The sequence below is a fragment of the Eublepharis macularius genome, chromosome 1 (assembly GCF_028583425.1).
Source record: "Eublepharis macularius isolate TG4126 chromosome 1, MPM_Emac_v1.0, whole genome shotgun sequence".
NCBI classification, from domain to species: Eukaryota; Metazoa; Chordata; class Lepidosauria; order Squamata; family Eublepharidae; genus Eublepharis; species Eublepharis macularius.
The window spans coordinates 130,882,391-130,904,329 of NC_072790.1; the positions used below are offsets into that span (position 1 = coordinate 130,882,391).

Here is a 21,939-nt window from a genome sequence, read left to right on the forward strand (position 1 = left end):
ACAAAAAGACAAATATTTATGTATTTACAAATATATACAGAATGAACTTCAATGTAAGACTCAGAAGTAAAGAAAGGCTGCTCACCAGAATATTTGTCCTAGGAGACAAAATATCCAGGGGACATATATATATACAGGGGGCATAATAACTTCAGCAACAATTTGAATTTCAGATTTTGAAGCCAGGAGCCATTATGAGAAAAAGCCAAATATGTTTTGAAAATGACCAGATCAAACTCATATTTGCAAATAAGTAACTAGCAAATAAAAAATGCTTTTCGTACTTTATCCTTGCATTCAATATAAAAAGTATTTTTTTCAGGAGGCATGAAATTGAAGAGTACACAATTAAAATGAAGCTCATTCTTTAAAACAATTTTATTCTACCCTCACTCCCCTCGTGCACGAATAAAATTCTATTGCAGGGCTACTTGCCAAAACAGCTTATCAGCCTGCTAATTTTTTAAACATATGAATACTGTTTATAAACTTTCTGATGAATATCCTTTTTTAAAAAAGAGGCAGGGATCATAGGACAGTAGTTAAAGGAAGTTCCTTTAAAAAACAAGTTTTTTTTTTTAAAAAAAAACTACTGAAAAGAGCTTCAAGATATATTTATATTTAAATCATGTTATAAAGAACAAGTACTTTCGTGTTCACTTTTTTTTGGCGGGGGAAGAGATCTCCAAGTGACCTACAGAATGCATTAGCCACAGTCTATCATACATAAATTATAATCTCCGCAAGTTCTGCTTGCTTTTTTTGGTACCAGGAAGAGGTCCTAGTTTGGAGGTTGGTTTTACAGGCTTTCCACTTGTGCAGTCCTTGGCATTATGGTAGCTGCACAAGCACTTGGTGCAAAAGTCAAAACCGCAGCTTTTACGGCTACAAACTGCCCTTTGCAGGTGAGAGTCATATTTTGCAGGAGAGCTACAACGATGACAAATTTTCAAGCTTTCAGTATTTTTCAGAGTCTTGGCAATCTGTTGAGAAAAACAATATTCAAAGATTATTTCCCATCCTCTGAACCAACTACAAGACCAAAGGAACTCAGACATGCCCATTTGTTTTCACATCTGTCTAACAGTCCTTGGCTGTCTTTATGCTCAGGTACCTAAAGTGAAAGCACAGGTAGTAAGCAGTATAGTGTGTAGCTTTCATTCATTTTCTAAATATTTGTAGTAATATGGGATAATTAAGTTATGTTGTGTAATATTTGAGCAGTATGCAAACACCACTGGTAGCCAATGCAAATATAAAACTGACATTACCTCAGAAAACTGAGTGTGCCGGCTGTAAGAAGAACTTGGACCACTCTGGTCGGCCTTCAGGCTGGATGCTTTTTTTGAAGAACTGTTTTGAACAGTTGCTGCTTCCTGAACAAGGGCTAACACTTCTCGCTGTGGAACATATTCCCTTGTGTCTGCTATTTGGGACAATTTTGCACTGTTATTCTGTTGAGAGAAGATGAGCTTATTAAATATTCTAGAAAAATGTAGACACTTGCTTCTATATTAAAATGCAACTTTTCTGCTTTGATACAAAAACAAGAAACAAGACATTAAAATTACAAGCAATGTTGACATACGTAATCTTGGCACACAGTGTTAGGATTTATTTTACTTTACTTCATTTATATCCTGCCTTTCTCCCAATGGGAACCCTAAGCATCTTACAATGTTCTTCTCTCCTCCATTTATCCACGCAACAGCCCTGTGAGGTAGGACAGGCTGGGAGTGAGTGATCAGCCCAAGGTCACCCACTGAACTTCCATGGCAGTCAGGATTCAAACCTGGGATTCCCAGATCATAGTCTGACACCCTAATTGCTACAACACAGTGACTATCTAAGGTAACAGAAATGAAGCTTTGTTGAAAAAGCTTCAAAAATGTGTTAGGAAATAAATATTGTAGAGGAGAATTTCAAGCAAAATTCAGATTCTGGGCAATCGGCTAGGAAACCAAGAAAGTGGTTTGTCGATGCTATAGCTACAAGGGCTAGAGCAGAACCCTATAGCAAAGAGAGTGAGCGAAGAATGCCAGATAACATCTTAAACAGAAATGAGGTTCATCTAGAGAGATCAGAGCAGAACCCCGAGCATCAGGGCTACCACTCCTACTAATCTAATGCTCCTCCATGATTCTAGCATGGATTCGCCATTCATGCAAGATCAACTTCCTCAGAAAAAAAGGGTTCTGCACAGTGCAATTAGCAGAGGTAGCAGGGCGTTGGGCCAAGTGGTGGGGGAACAGAAAGCAAGTGAAAATGGAGGGGGAAGATGGGCTCTCTGAACTTGCCTAAATGGAAACCCTCTACCACTGAGTGACCTCATCTTGCTGTTCTTCTCAGTGTGCATGCAGAGGCAGGAAGGGGTAGAGTCCTTGCTGTCTCCTTATACAAACGTGGCAGGTTTTTCCAGGATCTTGTGACCGAGTAGATTCTGCAGTGCACCTGATTCCTAACCCATGGGTCAAAGATCTCACTCTTTACATGGCCTCTTGCCTTCTGTCTTTATCATTTATAGATGCTTCAGAAGTACAAATTGGATTTTAGTCCCCCAGATGGATAAACTGTATGGAGTCCAAAAGAAAAAAAATACAGAAACTTACAGAAATTAATCTTAATGCTTTGTTATATGTCTGAAAAGCCCACTTGTCATCCTGTAGAATTTTCTTCCATGTGATGCTCACTTTAGCCATACTGTTGTGAAAATAAATATCTGTTAAATCTCCAAAACAAGGAAATACACTGCTTAACAAAGTACAAATTTACCCATCTAACTTTTAAAAGGTGCTATTTATAAACTACATTTTCAGTATAACACACTTTGTCCAAATGTATGGACTTGCCTCCTCCAACTTTTAGTTGTTAGTTCATGCAAGAGGATCTCTGAATCTTTGAGCAAGCCCCTTAGAATTGTGATTTCACATTCTTTATTTCTGAGGGCCAGATAGATAAACAAATAAATGAACTCACTTTATCAGGTCTATGTCACTGAGATGCCTTAGGATGTTCGCTAATATGTGTCTAAATTCTCTGTGGAATAGTTCACTAAGGATGTCCAACTGGTCAATTCCCATTTTTCTGCCAATTAAATTCATAAAACCCAAGCTTCCTCTGGAAACCATTTTGTCCAACAAAATACCCCATGACTTTGGATTTCTTTTATTGGCTTTTTTTAATGTGGAGCAAACAAGTTCCTCAAAATGGAGAACTGGAAGCAAATTCCTTTTTGAACACTGCAGTTGGCTTTTATTCTGAATGAGGCTGTGACTTGGTGTCTCAAGGTTTCCTGCCAATGGCATACTGTCATCATGTTCAATGGGTTCATGCTGATTACTCAACATAGAGGAATATCCACTGTCTTCATTAAATTTGCTGTTTTCCAGTGCATCCATTTCATTTGTCCTTCTGGCAGGCCCCCATGATATTTGTTGGTTTTCTTTGTTATGTACAAGCTTTCCTTCACTTTTGAAGCTGGTATTCCTGATGTTCTCCTGGCGCAGGTCACTATACAAGAGCCTCTGATACTCTTTGGCACAGTCTTTGCAAAACTCTTCATCATAATCAGAAGTGGTAGATTCTTCTGATCTTGTTGGTTTTAACAGTGGAAGTCCACAAAGAACATGGTTACAATTAAAATCACGCTTCATTTTTCAAAGTGGCTTTGGATTGCTTTAAAAGTATTTTCCAGTGTATATCCTAGAACAAATAAAAGACATTAGCCATCCTTAATACCAGAGGATTTTTTTAGTCTTCATAAATTATGACTTGGATCCAATTGAAGCATTTCTGAGGATACAAGGATTTCCATCCAAGGAGCACAATTTTGTGGGTGGGGGGTGTCTCCTGACCCCCAGGAACAGGATTTCAACAAGCATTTGGGGCTACAAAAAGAAGGGGAAGATGAGAAAGCCATATTGTGCAGGCAGAAATGCTTCAGTGTATCCAAGACATAATGTGTCTGAATACTTTTAGAAAACCAGGCAGGAGTATCATTTTCTAAAAGAGAATAATGCAACTTGTAAAGTTTCAAAATGGCACTTTGTGGTAATTTTAAGAACATACTAAGTTTTAAATGCTCTTATCCCCCTCCCTCCACCCAAGAAATCAGGCCACTGGCTCCTTCTTGCCTTTTCCATCCAATCTCTAATATTAGGGATCTTTCCTTCACCCAAGAATACAACTGGAGAAGATTAGGTAAAGTAGTCTTTCTCCAAGGCAAAGCAGCAATAGAACCTAAGGGATTCTAACAAAACAGAATGGGCCTCATACCCTGTCTTATATAAAGATACATTACTCCTCTTCTTTAGCACTGCAGCAAGCAATCCTGTAACTTCAAGATGGGCCACAATGCCATTTTGGACATTACAGAGAAGGCACTGACAGCATTTCCCTGTAGACATCCTTTAATCAAGGAGAGTCAGCATACATTCCCATTGGATACCACACTTCTGAACAGTGATATCATAGAGCCAAGAATATTTTTAGAAACCTGTTCTTCTGACCAGCATTTAAGACTGCAATTCTAAACACATTTATTAGGAGAAAGCCTTATTGAATATAGCAAGTCCTCTGAGTTCACTAGCAGGAAATGAGGTGGCTGATCTGAGATCCTAGAACTATCTACTTCCCTTCAAATTGAAGGGGGGAAATCCTGGCATGTAACATTTTCATACGTTACTCTATGTTAAAAGCTTCTGGCTAAGATAAAAGGAGCAGTACAAGCTAGTTCTTTATCTATATGGAATGGGAGGAGGGGGGGGGGAAGATTCAGAATTGGAAAGCATTCCCTGCACTGGAGGCCTTGCCCTTTCTGCTGTCGCCTGAAAATTTCCCTAATAAACGCTTAAAGCGGAAAAGATTTCTGTGTATCTTGGTCAAGAGTGCACCTTCAGACGTTCGGGAACTTCCGAGTATAAAGCTTATGGGTTTCTTTACTGGGCCCATGGAGGCGCTTGGCATCTTTGACCTCTGTGAGGAGGCTTGGGGTTCTGAAGAGCGGGACGCCAACGCCGCTTGCTTATTGTCAGGCGCCTCATAATTCTGCCTTGATCATATTAAGCTAAACAGACGCCCCACCACCCAACCTGGAGCTCGGTTCCTCAAGGGGCGGGAAGAACGCCTGAGGGGTTCCCTGCGCTTTCCTGTATGGCGCGCTGCAGCCTTAAGGAGCGGCAGAAGCATGGGCTGACCCGCGCCCTTCAGAAATGGTGGCCGCCGGGCTGAGTAAGGGGGGAGACGCAGACGGAGAAGGGAAGCTTCCCCACCCCCAAAGCTTCGTAGGATCGGAGCCGAGAACCAAATTACTAACAGGCTTTGGCGGGGGCTGGGACAGAAATAAAAGATTAATACACGTTTCGCCGTTTTTCACGTGCTCTGCAAACCAATACTGAGGAAGAACGAACAAGAAAGCAACACAAAACAATGGTGGGAGGCAATTTTCAATGTTTTTTTTTGTCGTTAGGTCAAGAGGATAGGATGGGACTCAGCTCCTGCTGCACGTTTTCCTCCCCGCGCCGCTTGCTACACGGGAGAGACTGGGCTCTTCTCCCGCCGGCGGGACTCGGTCTTCTAGCACCATTAGACTCATTATTATTTTTTTGAGGCATCCCTGAGCCGGATCTTTCTTCCCAACCCCCATCCCCTCCTGTAGCATCCTTCCTAGGAAGCTGGAAACCCCCCCCCCTCCGGCTTCTACGTGCAGCAACATCCCACAACTGGGCTGGGCGAGGTTCTCGCCCTTTCCCCCCCAACTCCTTTGCGCCTCCATCGCGTATTTTTACCCCCCCCCCCCATCTGAGCACCAGTACCTGGAGCGGGCGAGTCGAAGGAGACTGGAGGCGGCTTTGCCTTTATTTTCTACCTGTTCTCTCTCGAACCGCCTTTCCCTGCCTCTGTCTAAACTCTGGGCGGAATTTTCTTTGCCGGGTACTTTTAAAAACTTTGAATCTGGTGCCCAAAACGAGAGCAGCCAATAGGGAAGGAGCTGCGGCTGCCTATTCGCCAATAAAGTCGAGGCGAGAGGCGGGGACCAATGCCTGCTCGAGAGGGTGGAGTTACCGTTGAGAGGGTTTTTTCTTGCGCCTGCTCACGCCAGCCGAGAGACTTAAAGGCTAAGAGCACGAGTACGGAGGTGGGTGGGGAAATGGACAGTTTGACGCGCCCGCGCGCCCTGGCACGCTTTGAGGGACTGGCTGGAGAAAGCGTAGAGCGCGGGAGAAGCTGCGGCGCCCGCCCAGCGGCTCGCGCCCTCCGGAGCCGGAACGTTCTATTGGGCAAGGGCTCTCCCCATACGCGCCGCAGATTCTCCGCGGGGCAAAAGACGCGCAAAAAGGTCGCGATTTCTGGCTGTCAGTTCTTCATCCTGCCCTGGGAAGAGCCTATGGGCGCTGAGCCCGCCTTTTCCCACTATGTCGCCTCTTCCTACGGATTTTGTATCAGGTAATTACATGAAGAGACTGCCACCATAAAATCCAGCTCTTAAATCGAATATTAGATGAGAGACTTTAGTGCGCTCTTAGGTATAATTGGTTAGGAGCAAGTACCTTGAATACCTTTTCTAAAGGGAAGAAGCTCCCTATTTAGAAGCAGAAATACATAGACTTCTGAGGAGAACTACTCCCTAATGCAAGGAAAGAATGAATTCTGCCAAGCTCTTCCCTCCAATCCCTGATGTTGTAGGGACTTCCTACAGCTATTCCTTAGTGAGGAAAACACATTCTGCTCCTATGTGGAGTGGAGATCTTGTCATACATTGTAGGACTTAAACCTCAGCACTACAAATAAGTAGCAGGGATGACCCTTGCACAATTCATTTCTGGTTAGAATAACAGCTGGGGGTTCTAAGGTTCAAACCACCACTCTGCATAAAGCTCACTGGGTAACCTTGAACTACTCAAACTCAGCTTCAGCTCTCCAGCAGGGTTATTATGAGAATTAAATGGAGACGGGGGAAGGGTACTCACTCATACCTCTCTCACACCATATAATAAAATGCTGGGTATCTATATAAGTGGAAATCCTAATCATGTACACTTTAAATCAATGATTATTAATATGACAATGAGTTCGCTTTCGAGCTTTCAAAGCCAAGGACAGCTCACGCAAATGCAGTTATGTATTTGGTACACATCTCTCATCACTGCTCCTTTTTTTAACATGCCCAATTTCCTTATATAGGGGTTGCTTTCTAAAAACATCAAAAATCTACATTAGAAACAAATATGTGATGCTAGATTTCAATTTAACTTCTAGAGTATCAGTGGCATATCTTCCACTGGCTTTACTGGGTGTAGATTGTACCCCTTTTGCTCAAGATCTTTCCTGAGCTTTAGTGGACAGTGGACAGCTGTTCATTCATTGTAAAGGATACAGATCACAATGCCAAAGATGACAATGGCAATGCACAATTGTTGTAAAAATATTTTCCAGCATTTAAATGTTTTGTGACTGGGGAAAAAACCCTGATTCCCTTCCTTCTCCAGTACATCAACTGTGTTAGGAAGCTCACCCTGGGATATGCTGGGACAATACTGGATAGTGTCCATACCATCACTTTTTTTGATGTTTATGTTGAGCAGCTATTTGTATATGAAAACACAGCTCTTAAAATTATCCCTAGTACTGTGATAATCCTCAAATATATGAATTTGCCCTACATCATCTTGCCAGTTTTTACAAGGGGTGGTGGTGGTGGTTAGAGATGCAGAGATGTGTACACTACTTCATCACTATCTCTGTTCATAAAAATAACGCAACATGTCTAACATGAGTGGTTAAGAATTACACTAAATATGCAAGCTAAGAGATTATTAATCTTTTCTGTAGCAAAACACCTTACTTAAATGCTATCATAGTAAGATTCAGTAATAGATAGGGTAATATTCAGATTATACGAGAGTAAAATTGAACTACTGTAAAATGTTTTACAGATTTACAAAATATTTTACAATAGTTTTCCAATATTAAATACTATTACATATGTTATGATTTCAACAGTTTGTAAATATTTGGTGTTAGAAAGTGCTATCAAGTCATAGCTGATTTATGGCACTCCCTGCTGGGGTTTTAAAGGCAGAATAACAGTGGTGGTTTAACATCGCCTGCCTCTGCAACTCTTCTTTGGAGGTCTCCTATCCAATTACTTTAAAAAAGCCAAATATTATTTAATTATATGAAATTTATGCTGTCATTTACATACTCTATTCTATGAAATTCATATCCTTCTGCTAGTTTCACTGGCAGTTGTCATAGTTTTTGGGATATTTAAATAAAATCATAAACTCAAGCAAGTTTCACTATTCTCAGATAATACAGTAATGATTTTCTTTTTAAAGAAGCCAGACAATATTATGCCTATTATAGTTCCATTTATTTCATCATCACATTTATCTATTGAATTATTTAGTGCACAGCAGCATACATATTTCACTGTGCTTCATTTTACTGTAACAACTATGTTGTGAATTAGGTTAGGTTGACAGAGAATATCTGGCTCAATGTCATCCTGTGAATTTCATGGTCAGTGGAGAACTGAACCTTTGTCTCCCCAGACATAGTCCAATGCTCTAAACACTATGCCATAATGACAGTTTTAGGAGCAATGGCTACAGATCTTTCCAATCCAGCTGTTGATACTAAGGAGATGTGCCTTTCAGAAAGGCATGAATGTGCAATAAATCTTGCTGCAATACTTTTTCTCTGAAAAAAGCCTGTGTTAATTAAGGGAAAGAAAGCATGCTGGTACAATAAAGAAGATCTAGACTTGGAAAACAATATTCTCCACCAAACAATATCTCAAACAATATTTCTTTCACGAATTTATGTCCAATCATAGATTTAGTTCTTCACAGTGGAAATAGCAGGCTCTACTAAAAGCAGCTACCTGTCCTTGGATTGGATCCCTTACAACAACATTCAGGACACGTTTGTAAGGAAGGCAAAGAAAAGAAGATACTTTGCAATACTCTGTGTGCTTTAGGCCAAGGTTCCTGAATAGTATGAATTAAAACAAACTTATGGAAATTGCTATAGAAAGGTCTGAGCTAAAAACAGTCAATCTGAGCAAGGTCACTTGAATGGAACTTCAGTCCCACTCAGTTTAGATGACGTTTTCATTGTGTGTTAAAACAGCTCTTACTGAAATTTTTTTCACTGGATAATTAACAAAGTGGGAACTCCCTGCCTAGATAAGTGATTTGATCTGAGATTGCCTAATAACAGCAGGGAGGTGGACAACCCACTGAAACAAACAATATGTAAAGAAGTGGTTGTGTTACAACTAGGTCAATTTGTATATAGTGGCATGTTAATTACATATTGCTGGAAAGGAACTTCACTTGGTGTGTGTACACAGCAGTTTATAGAGCTACTATTCCCACTACTTGATCAGTTTGAGTGAGAGGATCCTAGCTCTCAAATGCTACCACGCAATCCATATCTAACATCATTTTAGCATTTGATGCAACTGTGTAAAGAAAACATGTTAATAGGGTTTTACAAAGATAGTCAAAATAAAAGAGATGGGCCAACATTATTTTCTAGTAGACTGGAGCAAAAGCAAATTCTCAGAATTGTGCTGTAAACCTACAAATGTTTGAAAACTTGAAGCGATGTTATCTTCCAGTTTGGGAGGAAAGTTTTCATAAACAGTTAACTAGAATGTTAGTTCTACTTGTAGGAGTTTTTATTGTATTTCAGGCTGTACCTATCCAATTGCTGATAAACCATCTCTCTTCCTTTTTCTCATTCTCTCTCACTTCACAGGAGACTTGAGAGACCAGTATGCAGATAAAATGATATTTAAGGGCTATCACATTGGTTATACTATTCAGTTACTACCAGCTGAAGCTGTTAAGATGACAGAGTCCTGCTTTCAGTCTCTAAGTATGGAACTATAAGACACAATACCCATGCTCAATTTCCACACACAGTTGGAAGAGGAAAAGCAGCAGGTGGTGGTGGTGGTGGTGGTGGGGAGAAACTGACACAGGAGTTTAGACCAGACAAACACTGCTTTTCTTATTCATCAACTGAATGTAGGTACTTAGCTATGCTAAACAATTAAGCTCAGATTTTGAAAGAAGTTTGTTAGTTTAACAGAGTGGAGAGATGCAATAAGAAACAACCCAGTCCTATGAATAACTGTTTCAGCACAGCATAGAAATTCGTAGGGTTGTAACCACAATAATCTTCTAACAGATTTTTCAGATTATAGATAAATTCAGTTTGCAAATCCAGTCCTAAATGTCACTTGAAGCAAAAATGAATGGGAATCTTGCAGCACTTCAAAGACTGACACTCTTTTTTGTCCACTAGATTCCTGCTTATTTTTTCTACAATTGAGGAACACTACAACTGTTCTGGGACATTTAATTTGGGGATCTCACTAAAATCAGTGAGATTTATTACTGGTGACATGTTTGGATATAAAAGTTATCAATATTTAAGGCTGGACAATGCAATGTTAGTTATTGTACTAAATACGTTTCTGACTAAATTAGAATTCGAAAACAGTTATTTTCTCAGTTTTTTACTTGCATCTGCAGAATACCACAGGAAAGCTCACTCAAGACAGGAAATTACAATAACTCTAAAAACAAATTTAAAATTGTCTGCCTGAAGCAATTACGGCTCTTACAAAAGCATTATATAACTTCTTATCTCAGAAAGCTGTTTAGGTCTATCAGCTTAGCACTTTTCTCTGCCACAGAGGTAATCCTAGCTTAGGTGAGGCCAAGCCAGCAGCTGTGCAACTAGTTTAGTTGCTTTCCATACCTGTGGTGATAGAATGTGATGAACATCAGCTCAGCCTGGTTGGACCACTTTCTGAAATAAGTTCCATTAGAGTCTCATAGTCAGCATATTCGCTTAGGGACTGTATCATTTCATCTAGCAATTCTTCTCCCAAGAGGAATTTTTCAATATGATACACCGATCTGGTTATTCTGTGATCTGTAATTCGATCCTGTGGGAAGCTGTACGTTCTGATCTTCTCAGACCTCCCTTTGGTTCCGATCTATTCAGAAGACAATACATATCATATATTGTTAACATACATCAGTGTTTGTTGAATACTGAAACAACATTATTTTTCATGGAAGTAGTTAAAAGTTCCCTTGGGAAAAGATGAAATAATGTAATGTAGCATCATTAATACACATCGTAGTAACCACAAAGAAAAAACGAAGAACTGGCTGGGGAGGAGGTGGAGGGTAGGAGATATATATGAAGGACCTTCTTGAAATATAAAGAATCTCAACTTTCATTTAAATTATCAATAAACCTCTATCTTAACTAACACATTATTTTGTGCTTTGGTAACGGAAATTAACACAACAGGCTACATAGTTACAAAAAGCAAATGATCCTTATATAATTTAAAAAGCTTGAGAACAATTTAAAAGATTGCCCAGTATGTATGAACTCATTTAATGACTCTACATAACCTCCACCCTTCCCACAGCTGAACAGATGGCATATTATGTGTGGGGTGGTCTCTATATATCTACTTTCAGATATGGACAAAGGGGTAGAGCCAATAGCACAGCAATAACTTCAAAATCTACCACTGAATGCAGAGATCTCTGGACTAGGGCTCCTCCTGTGTGTGCATGCACACACAGGTCAACACTGGACATTGGGAATTATCCCCATCCCAGGAGTGAATGATAGAAGGCTCCCACTCATAACTATTCTCTACCAAGACCAATTTTGCCTGCATCTCAAATTAAGATGGGGCCTCAACACTTGTCAATTTTTAGGTGTACGGTAAGTTTCATAACATGTTTTTATGTCCATTCCTATCAGTGTGATAAATACATACAGACTCTCTCTCTCTCTCACACACACACAGCTTAGATCTGTAAATTTAAGCAAATAAGGAATTGTTAAAAGATCTAATTTTTGTTAATTGATAAATGTTATAGTTAAAGGTGTATCATTGTCTGTACTTTCAAAAAACTCCATTTCTTTTCTGCATCTCTTACTATGCCCCCATTAACATCCTGAGTTTCCACCCTGCATCTCTGCCTTGTCTTCCAACTGCTCCACCCAAATTACATTATCATGCTTCCTCGCCATACTTTTCACATCAGCCTCTAGAAATATTGTCAAAGTAAACATTACCTGAATCTTTCTAGCAGTGTCTCTCTTTCTTGACTCTTCTTCAAGTTTGATACTGTATAATTTGGCACGAAGCATTTGCATAGCCATTTCTTTATTTCTGATTTGAGATCTTTCTTGTTGACATTCAGCTACCACACCTACAGTGATAAGAAATGTAATGTTAATTGCTTGGGATAAATTTTGGTTGTCATAACCAAAGAATATAGACAGGTTTCTTGAGGCGCGCTGTAAACCATTTTAGACCTGAATTGGAAAAATGATATACACCACGCAAAGATAAAATGACAAGAGGATGGGGAAAGTGTTTCTCAGTATTTAGGGATAAAACATGAGACAAGTGTCTGAGCATGAAAACCGATTTTGAAAGAAACTAACTCACCTGTGGGAATATGGACTATTCGTACAGCACTGTCTGTAGTGTTTACATGCTGACCACCAGCTCCACTAGCACGCTTTGTTTCAATATGCAATTCCTTGGGATTAATTGTCAGATTTATCTGCAGCCAGAAATGACACACTGCTTATCCTTTGAAAGTTACAGACCACTGAGCTAATAAATTGTTTTTATTCCAACAAGCAACATAGAATTTTTTACTGGAAGATCCGACACCTTTTACAACAATTGTTCTATACTTTCTGAACACAGGGAGGGGACAAATAACTGAAATGAATTCAAGTGGAGTCTCCGAAAACAGAATGAGAACAAATACAAAATATCATACCTCGTTTGGTTGTGGTAATACTGCTACTGTCATTGTGCTAGTATGAATGCGGCCTTGTTTCTCTGTTTTAGGTATGCGTTGTACACGATGTACTCCTCCTTCAAACTTCATGTTCCTATAAGCTTCAAGGCCTACTACACTGGCAGACGCATGTCTCAAACCACCTTAGATTAAAAGGGAAAAAACTTTTTGTCAGTCCCTGGCAGGTAGACCCCTCAAACCCATCCACAGTGAACACACATTGGTTCCAGCAAAAGTAGCTTTATTACAATCTATGCAGTTCAGGTACTATGCTGTGCTCCATCACGGGGTTTGGCAGAAGTGACAATTCAAATCAAGCAATCTCTGTCATAGTTGACTTTCCCATGCTCCAAATGACAGTTAAGGTTTAGGCGCGCAAACCTGCACGAGTTCTGTGAGAATCTATTTAGTTATGACTATGCATCAGGTATACAATAAAGTATTCCCAGCATCTGGGAAGAGTAGTGAAAGCTGGCATTTAGACACATCAAGGTCATAGCCGAGACTTGCATATTTCTCTAAGATAACCGGGGAGGCCCATTCTGGATCCTAAGCAAGTAACTTCTGCAATATGATTTTTAATGATCAGAGAGAGTACACATCAAGTTAGCAATAAGGCAGTATAGCTTCAGCATATTGTGGCACAAGCAATACAACAACAATACAACAGACAACCATGGCATGGCTGTATACAGACATGACACTCTTGAATGTAAGCATATACTACACTACAACTGGAAGAGCTTGTTAAATGATACAGTGATGCAAAAGATTTTTAGCCCAGAAGGAAAATATGCCTTTTAAATTTTTACTTAGTGCATATTTTGAGGCAAGTTTATATTATTTAATTTTTATATTATTTATAATTAATATTACTCTGACCACATCAGAGGGATGTGACGATTCTCACAGCAATGAAACTTTAGGAGATCAGATTTCCTAGGAACATTAGAGACTTCTGCTTCTCCATGTCTGAAATCTGTTGTCTTCTTCCCCATATTCAACTGGCCACACCTTTTAAAATGGTTCAAACTCATTTTTAAAGATAAACAATTGTAAATCCTAGTCTTGGATACAAAGATAGAAGTAGGTTATTCTCCTCTGTGCCCTGTAAATTTCCACTTACATCTATAGAAATATGAGAGAAAATAATACTACATGAAATGTCATTTTAATTTAGGATTTTTTTTCATTTATAGTCTACCTTTCTTACTGGGATTAAATGTGGATTAAAAGTATGCTAGAGCTATTTAGTTAATCCATAACCTGCCCAAAGAAGATCTTGGACTACTTACCTATATCACTGGACATATATTCCAGAATTTCAAAATTCCAACTTTTATATGCAGCATAGTGTAAACAGCATTGCTTCTTGCCCCCCAACTCCAGCAGTCACTTCTAGGATGAGATCACTTTCATCTGTTTCTTCTGAAGGAATCAAATGCAATACTATCTGCAACATACAACAGCATGACCTTTAAACATTTTTTTTTACTAACAGTAAATTATCTTTCACCTGACCTGCATATCTTACTGGAATGGCATAAAGTAAAACCACTAGTACATGTGTACATTTATTATGGCAGTTCTTCAGTATGCCTCTGGTATTTGTAAAGTAGATAATGTTAGTAACTCCCCTCTAATTCAGCAAATAAGGCCCCCCTCCACCACATACCAGTTCTAGTATTTACAGCTACACATTTTACATCATTCACAAGTACCATCATTCACTTTATAGCAAGGGGAAACCAGGTTAGACAGTATCGGTAATTGGTTTACTTCAGCAACAACAGGAAGCCTTAAAGCTTCATGTCCCTGCTGCCATTAAACACTTTCATATGACAATATTCCTTAAACTGATGGTGGGACCCTATCTGAATGGTCTATTGCACCTCCATTACCCATACAAGAACCGCAGAATTTCCTCTCCATCACAATACACGATCTTGGCACTTGGCTCAGAACTGACAAAAGGAAGGATTTTTAAAAATGCAGAGTTAACACATGTAATTCACCACCAAAGGATGTGGAGACAATTTGCTTAAAAGGGGTAGGCAATTTCAAGAAAGATAGGTCTGTCAGTACTTATTATCTAAGGTAGCTCTGTGACTATATGCTATAAAATGCTGGAAACAAGGAAAAGTTTCATGCTCTTCTTCAGAGTATCCAGAAATATCTACTTACCCATTAATGAAAACAGAATACTAGGCTAAATAGACTAGAATATCTGATCTAGAAAGCCAGTTCTTAGATTCTCAAAATTATTGTACAGAATAAATTTCAGATTGGGGTGTGGTGATTAGAATGTCAGATTAGAATCTGTAAGACTCAGGCTCAAATCCCCATTCTGCCATGGAAACTTGCTACGTGACCTTGGTCCAGTCATACACCTTCCTTAAAGGATAGAGTGGAGGAAGTGAGAACAGTGTAAACCAGTTTGGATCTTTATTGGGCAGAAAGGCGGGATACAAGTGAACAATGTACTCTGCTTTTGTAATACTCAGTCAGATGTGACTGAATTACTCCCATTTATTTATTTTATTTATATCATATTTGTATTCTGCCCTCCCCACAAGCGGGCTCAGGACGGGTAACAACCTTAAAATCATTTTAAAACGTTCCATATTAAAACATTAAAACATCATATAAAAATAGCAGCACTCTTTGCCTTGCGGCAGCAATTCAACTATTAACAATACAGCAGTACAACTAGATATAGCAGCACAGTAACAGCAGCTGAAAAACAAACAGTGGTGGTGGGCAGCTTTCACAGGGAGGGGGGTAGATGTTGCATCCTCCGGCCAGCGGAGGTCCAACCTCAGCCATGAGCCTGGAAGAACAACTCTTGTTTTACACGCCCGACGGAAAGATAGTAGATCCTGCCGGGCCCTGGTCTCGGTAGACAGAGCGTCCCACCAGGTAGGAGCCAGGACTGAGAAAGCCCTGGCTCGAGGCGAGGCAAGGCAGGCTTCCTTGGGGTCAGGGACCGATAACAATTGTTTTTCTCCTGATTGGAGGGTCCTCCGGGGAATATGAGGGGAGAGACGGTCCCTCAAGTATGCTGGCCCCAGTCCACACAAGGCCTTATAGGTCAATACCAGAACCTGGAACCTGATCCAGTACTCCACTGGCAACCAATGCAGCTCATGCAGTATGGGTGTAATATGCACCCTATTTGGTGCTTTCATAATGACGCGTGCTGCTGCATTTTGCACCAGCTGCAATCTCTGGGTCAGGCTCAAGGGTACGCCCGCGTACAGCGAGTTACAATAATCTAACCTAGAGATGACCATTGCCTGGATCACTGTAGTTAAGTCACAGGTAGACAGGTACCATGTCTTCATCAATTTCCCCACAATCCAAGTTTTCATCTGGGAACAATAACTGTCCCATAGAAAGTTTCTGTGTCATTATCTGCTGTGCTAGATTTCTCACTACAGCCCTTAGTTCATCTTTCAACCCCTAGAATCATTTCAAATGTGATGTATGCAGTATGGATCCCATGACATTTTGAACCCTTTGGACCCAAATATTACTGAATGGAGGGGAGGAAGAAATCACCTTTGCAGTAGCAACCACACTTCAAAAGGTGGTATACTTCCAAAAGAGAGATATACTCTATTTGGGAAATATGAGATATAAACTCAGCTGCTGAATATTTGTTATTAAGAAAACTGTATTAACCAGAAGACTCTGTATGCCTTTGTTCACCAGGATGACTACACTCTTTCTAGGAAACATTTATTCATAGAGATTAATTCCTGAATCCTGACCTTTACTATTACAAAGCATGTGTGCCGTTGATTGTATGGCAGGTATCTTTTCCTGCACTCTGCTGGACAGTACTTGACAAGCATGATGAGATTGTGTCATGTTATGAAGGAAAGATGAAGAAAGTAATGTAGTGGCAGCTGTATGTTTTCTTCAATGTGCCATCCTGGTCCAAGACAATGAGAAACACCTATACTCCACATCCAGTGGAGTTTAAATGCACACTACCTAGTTAATTATGATGGATAAGTAGCCACTCCAAAGAGTGAGGATTTGAACCTGGGTCTTCCAGATTCTAATCTGACACTATAGTCACTACACTATGTTGACTAGGCAAAATACTATTTCATATGCCTTCTGACTGATAAAACAGGGTTGCACTTACCTGTAACTGTTGTTCATCGAGTGTCTTCCGTGTGGGCGCACGTGGGATTGTGCAGGCCAGCTGCAGCGGTTCGGTCTGACAAGATTTTTTAGATCCTCTCCCCTCAGCATGAGCTGGTCTTTCCTGGCCAAACCTACATGCAACCAGGATGGGGCGGGGGGGGGGTGCTCCTCCTTTAGTCCCTGCAGCTGGCCTGAGACTACCCAGAGGACATGAAGATGAAAACACTACGGCTAAACCTGTTGTTACAATTTAATCATTGCTCTTTAGCAATGACAAATGAACACTTATAGAATTGTGAATGAAATACCTGGAGTTTTAATTCTGCTATCTCTTTGTAACAGGAAGCAACTTCTTTTTCTGCAAGCTTCTGCAAATCTTCGTTTTCATCTAGAACAATATAATATATTAATTTGTAGCCGCAGGAGTTTATATATTTTTCATTAACATCACTGCTACAAATATTGTGTTAAACTTCATAGCCACATTCGTGTAAGAAAATATTCATTCTTTGTTGTTTCTACATATGGAACATGCACTAGCATATTGCAACTGTGTTCCATGCAGAAAAAGTGAATGCTATTTAGACTGGTCCCTAGCTCCTAAACACATTTACCCCAAAGATCCACGAACATCCATTGGACTGACAGCCAATTAAACGTATTTAGGATTGCAGTTTGAAGCTTCATATCATATTCCTTAACAGATTAAATGAATTCCTGTGCAATAAATAAACCTGACTTTCAACTATGTATGTTTCAGGTAAAAGATATCTTCTGATCCTCTCCTACACAGTTAATTAATGGTAATTTTTTTTGTTTTTAAGGTCTGATAGAAATATTTTTGCCTGCTTCATTCTTTAAAATGTGTTTAAACGTTTTTTTTTATAAATGTTTGTCATGTGGTCATTTTCATCAGATTGATCCCTGAAAAATGGTTAATCTCTTCATGCAATAATTCAGATTGTATTACAGTCATCTGATGTGATTACTGCTGACACCTGGACATAATGCACTTGGTCTCAGTGCTTGGAAATCACTGGAGTCTACATTTCACACCACCTCATAGCCCACCCCTGACCTTGGATCAGTCCCTCACTCTCACCCTAACGTGTCCCAATGGGCTGTTGGGAGGATAAAATGGAGGAAGGGAGAATGATGCTGTAACCCCACTTGGTCCCCAATAAGGAGAAAAGCAAAGTATAAATATCCCATGAAATAAAGTGATGCGGGAGTGGTCATACAACTACTTTCTCCAGTTATATTCCTGTATCTGGAGGCCATCACCTTCAGGTCCTGTCTGAACTTCCCAGAGACACCTGGCTGGCTACTGATGACCACACAATGTTGAACTGGATGGACTTCAGGTCTTGCCAGACAAAGATAGCACAGGCAACTAATTATTATTTAATTATTATTTAATTAATTGTGCAAATAGAGAGGAGATAGCAGATCCATGACTGGATCTCTAAACATTTTTCTTAAGATTAAAAGCAGCTGCAGGAAGGTATTATCTCAACAGTATACAAAGACATCATTAATTGATGGGTAGCCCTATTTAACAACTGCATGTCTATCAGATAATTAAAAGCAAGGGTTCCACAAAGACACGTTACCCAAGGCTTGCTGGCCCCAGTAAACAACCTCATTGGTTTTAGAGGTAAAATCTACCTCACGGTGGGGGAGGCGCAGGGACATCCAGCACATAGGCCAGGACTTTGTATGCTACAGCCCTCCATCTGTAATATTTATTTTTATTTACTTCATCTATATCCTGTCTTCATAATGGGGACCCAAAACAGCTTACATCATTCTCCCCTACTCCACTTTATCCTCACAATAATCATATGAGATGTTAAGCTGAAAATGTGTGACAGGCCCAAAGTCACCTGTGTGCTTCCATGGCAGAACGGTGATTCAAATCTGGTTCTCCTAGATCTTAGTTTGAAACTCTATCCACTACTGTTGAACAGTAGTAAGCATCTGGACCTGCCTGACTCATGTAAGTTGCGTGGTATTAAATTTCCCAATGGTTGCTGCATTCTCTTGCTCTGATCAGTCCTCCCTCAAAGGCCAAAACAGCTATGGAAAGGGCCCTACTCTTCCCTTTTACTGAAAAAAAAAGCTAAAAAGCCTGGTGATACTGTTGGGGACTGGAATGACAGGCACCTGACTGGAGTGACGGTCCCAGGGTGTGATAGAAGAGCTCTGGGACTGGAATGACAGGCCCCTGACTGGAATGATGGCCCCTGGGTATGACAGAAGGGCTCAGGGACTGGAAATGACAGGCCCCTGACTGGAATGACGGCCCCTGGGTATGACAGAAGGGCTCAGGGACTGGAAATGACAGGCCCCTGACTGGAATGACGGCCCCTGGGTGTGAGAGAAGGGATCTGGGACTGGAATGACAGGCCCCTGACTGGAAAGATGGATCCTTGGTGTAAGAGAAGGGATCTGGGACTGGAATAACAGGCCCGACTGGTATGATCGCCCCTGGGTGTAAGAGAAGGGCTCAGGGACTGAAATGACAGATAAGAGACCATAATTCCACTCGGGCATGTCATTCCAGACCCAGAACAATTCTGCCATATTTTAAGAGTCTCAGTCCATTCAAGGATGAGTCATTTAGGTCCCAGAAAGTTTCAGCTATACCCAGAGGCTTTTATTGCACTCACAGGCCTGTCATTCCAGTCTCGGAGCCCTTCTGTCACAACCAGGGGACGTCATTCCAGTCAGGAGGACATCATTCTGGTCCAAGAGCCCTTCTGTCACACCTAGGGGGCGTTATTCTAATCAGGGGTCTGTCATTCCAGTCCCAGAGCCCTTCTGTCACACCCAGGGGCCATCATTCCAGTCAGGACTCTGGCATTCCAGTCCCGGAGCCCTTCTGTCACACCCAGGGACCATCATTCCAGTCAGGGGCCTGTCATTCCAGTCCCAGAGCTCTTCTATCACACCCTGGGACCGTCACTCCAGTCAGGTGCCTGTCATTCCAGTCCCCAAGTCCTTCTCTCATACCCAGGGGCCGTCATTCCAGTCAGGGGCCTGTCATTCCAGTCTCCGAGCCCTTCTGTCACATCCAAGGGCTGTCATTGCAGTCAGGGGCCTGTCATTCCAGTCCCAGAGCCCTTCTGTCACATCCAAGGGCCGTCATTCCAGCCAGGGGCCTGTCATTCCAGTCCCAGAGCCCTTCTGTCACATCCAAGGGCCGTCATTTCAGTCAGGGGCCTGTCATTCCCGTCCCAGACCTCTTCTGTCATACCCAGGGGCCGTCATTCCAGTCCCAGACCTCTTCTGTCATACCCAGGGGCTGTCGTTCCAGTCAGGGGCCTATCAATCCAGTCCCAGAACAGTCTCTCTGGGCCCAGAGACTTTTCTTCAAAATCCATTCCACGTTTTTTTTTTTTTTGCTCTAATGTGTTTCAGTGGAACCCATGCAAGTCAATGGGCATTACAGGTTCCCATTATTTCCAATGGGCATTCAAGCCTCTCCCATTATTTTCAATGGGCAATCCTGTCATTCCTTTTAGTACAACCCTCCTTTCTCAAAGCTGTAGGTGCTACTTTTATTACTGGGGGAAGGTGGGATCTGCAAACCTTGGGCATCATGCCTAGTTCATTCACTGGATTTTCACAGATAAGACAATGTTGTAAATTAGATGCTTTTATATTTTAATCTCACTTGGCAGTCAAGAACGGCTCATGGTAATGTGAAAAACCAATGCAAATTCCACTGCGTTCCATGGGAAGAACGTTCTTAGTTGAGGCAGACTGGGACTAGATGGGAGAGTACCTAGCAGTGCCCTCTCCGTCTTCAGAAAGTAGCGGGATGGGAGAAATGGGTCTAGATTAGAATGGAGTGAGAAGCAAGCATCACCTGCTGAATTTCTGCCGGGCAGCAGAACCCCCTATAGAACACAGACAACTCTTGTCACACGCAAGCAGCGGGCAGTGCCCCTGGAAGCAAAAGGAGCCGCCGAGGGCTCACCTTCCCGCGCCAGGAGCTCCGTGTCGCGCAGTTCCTGCTCCTTGGCCCCCAAGAGGCGAATCAGCGCTGTTAACTGCGACCGAGGGCTGCTGCAATGCTCGGGCTGTTGCTGGCGCTCCATGAAGCGCTGCAGAGCCGGCATAGCAAACAGTTCATGCAGATTAGGCAGACCGGTGAGCGAGCGACGAGTCGGGTTCTGCCAGCCCGGTCTCTGTGCAAGAATGGCAGAAAGGCCACATTGTCTCCTTTGCCGCCACAACAGATTCGGCACCAGACAGCGCCACATGCTGAGAACAGCCAAGGCCCGGGCTAGGAGGAACCCGGTTCCGGTCACCAGGCCAGCTACTTCCGGAAACAAACCCGCCAGCTCTTCAATTAAGAGATAGGGAATTAAGTAGACACCACCCACTTATGGTTCTCATTTGATCATACGGCATTTTCGGGGCAGAAACAAAAATGGACTTCCGCCTTCTGCTTGTCCCTCTTGATGATTCACTTTTTTAAAAAATTCCAAATACCGATGAAGGGGATCGGCTCATGACAGACTCCTCCTCATTGGGTTGTTGTGCGTGCATGCTCTCCTCGAGCTTTACTTGGAGGTTTGGCTAAGCTCCCCATCTCACGTCAGGAAACAGCTGAAGAGACACGGACGCGTTCCTCTCGGTCGGCTCTTTTCTTGGCAATTTCTCGATAGGCTCATTTCTACTCAGGGACTGGTCTGGGCTAGAGGAGATTGTCATGAGGAAAAATGCCCGAATTTGGCTGAAAGCCGCCTGTAATTGAGAAAGGCACCCGAGACAGCGCAGCTGATCTCGTCCTTGATTGCCTGTGATGTTGACTGATGTGAGGCTTTAAACAGGCTTATTTGTAAGGTTTACTGATTACTTTGGCGTAAATATTTTCCTTGTAGCGTGTCGGTGCCAG

General features: G+C 41.5%; 2 protein-coding genes across 2 annotated transcripts; both read right to left on the reverse strand.

Moving 5' to 3' along the window:
* Positions 1–580: 580 nt before the first annotated feature.
* FBXO5 (F-box protein 5) lies at positions 581–5,900 on the reverse strand. The gene is made up of 5 exons (XM_054983805.1): positions 5,814–5,900; positions 2,977–3,702; positions 2,610–2,700; positions 1,272–1,454; positions 581–983 (listed from the first exon to the last, which is right to left on the reverse strand). The coding sequence occupies exons 2-5, from the start codon at positions 3,651–3,653 to the stop codon at positions 732–734; spliced, it is 1,203 nt and encodes a 400-aa protein (XP_054839780.1). The 5' UTR covers positions 3,654–3,702; positions 5,814–5,900; the 3' UTR covers positions 581–731.
* Positions 3,643–21,301, reverse strand: MTRF1L (mitochondrial translation release factor 1 like). Its single transcript, XM_054983816.1, is given in 9 exon segments — positions 3,643–3,702; positions 10,780–11,020; positions 12,130–12,266; positions 12,509–12,626; positions 12,852–13,015; positions 14,168–14,229; positions 14,231–14,325; positions 17,339–17,418; positions 21,016–21,301. Coding segments are annotated over 8 exon segments (1,158 nt in total). The 3' UTR covers positions 3,643–3,702; positions 10,780–10,804.
* Between the last annotated feature and the right edge of the window lie 638 nt (positions 21,302–21,939).

Bases quoted from the DNA above. Each gene is read 5' to 3' on its own strand.
- FBXO5 (XM_054983805.1), bottom strand. From the start codon at position 3,653: ATGAAGCGTGATTTTAATTGTAACCATGTTCTTTGTGGACTTCCACTG. The intron at 2,701-2,976 runs GTGAGTTCATTT...TTTTCACAACAG, and splicing joins AGTGACATAGACCTGATAAA to TATGGCTAAAGTGAGCATCA. The intron at 984-1,271 runs GTAATGTCAGTT...TTTTCTCAACAG, and splicing joins GGCACACTCAGTTTTCTGAG to ATTGCCAAGACTCTGAAAAA.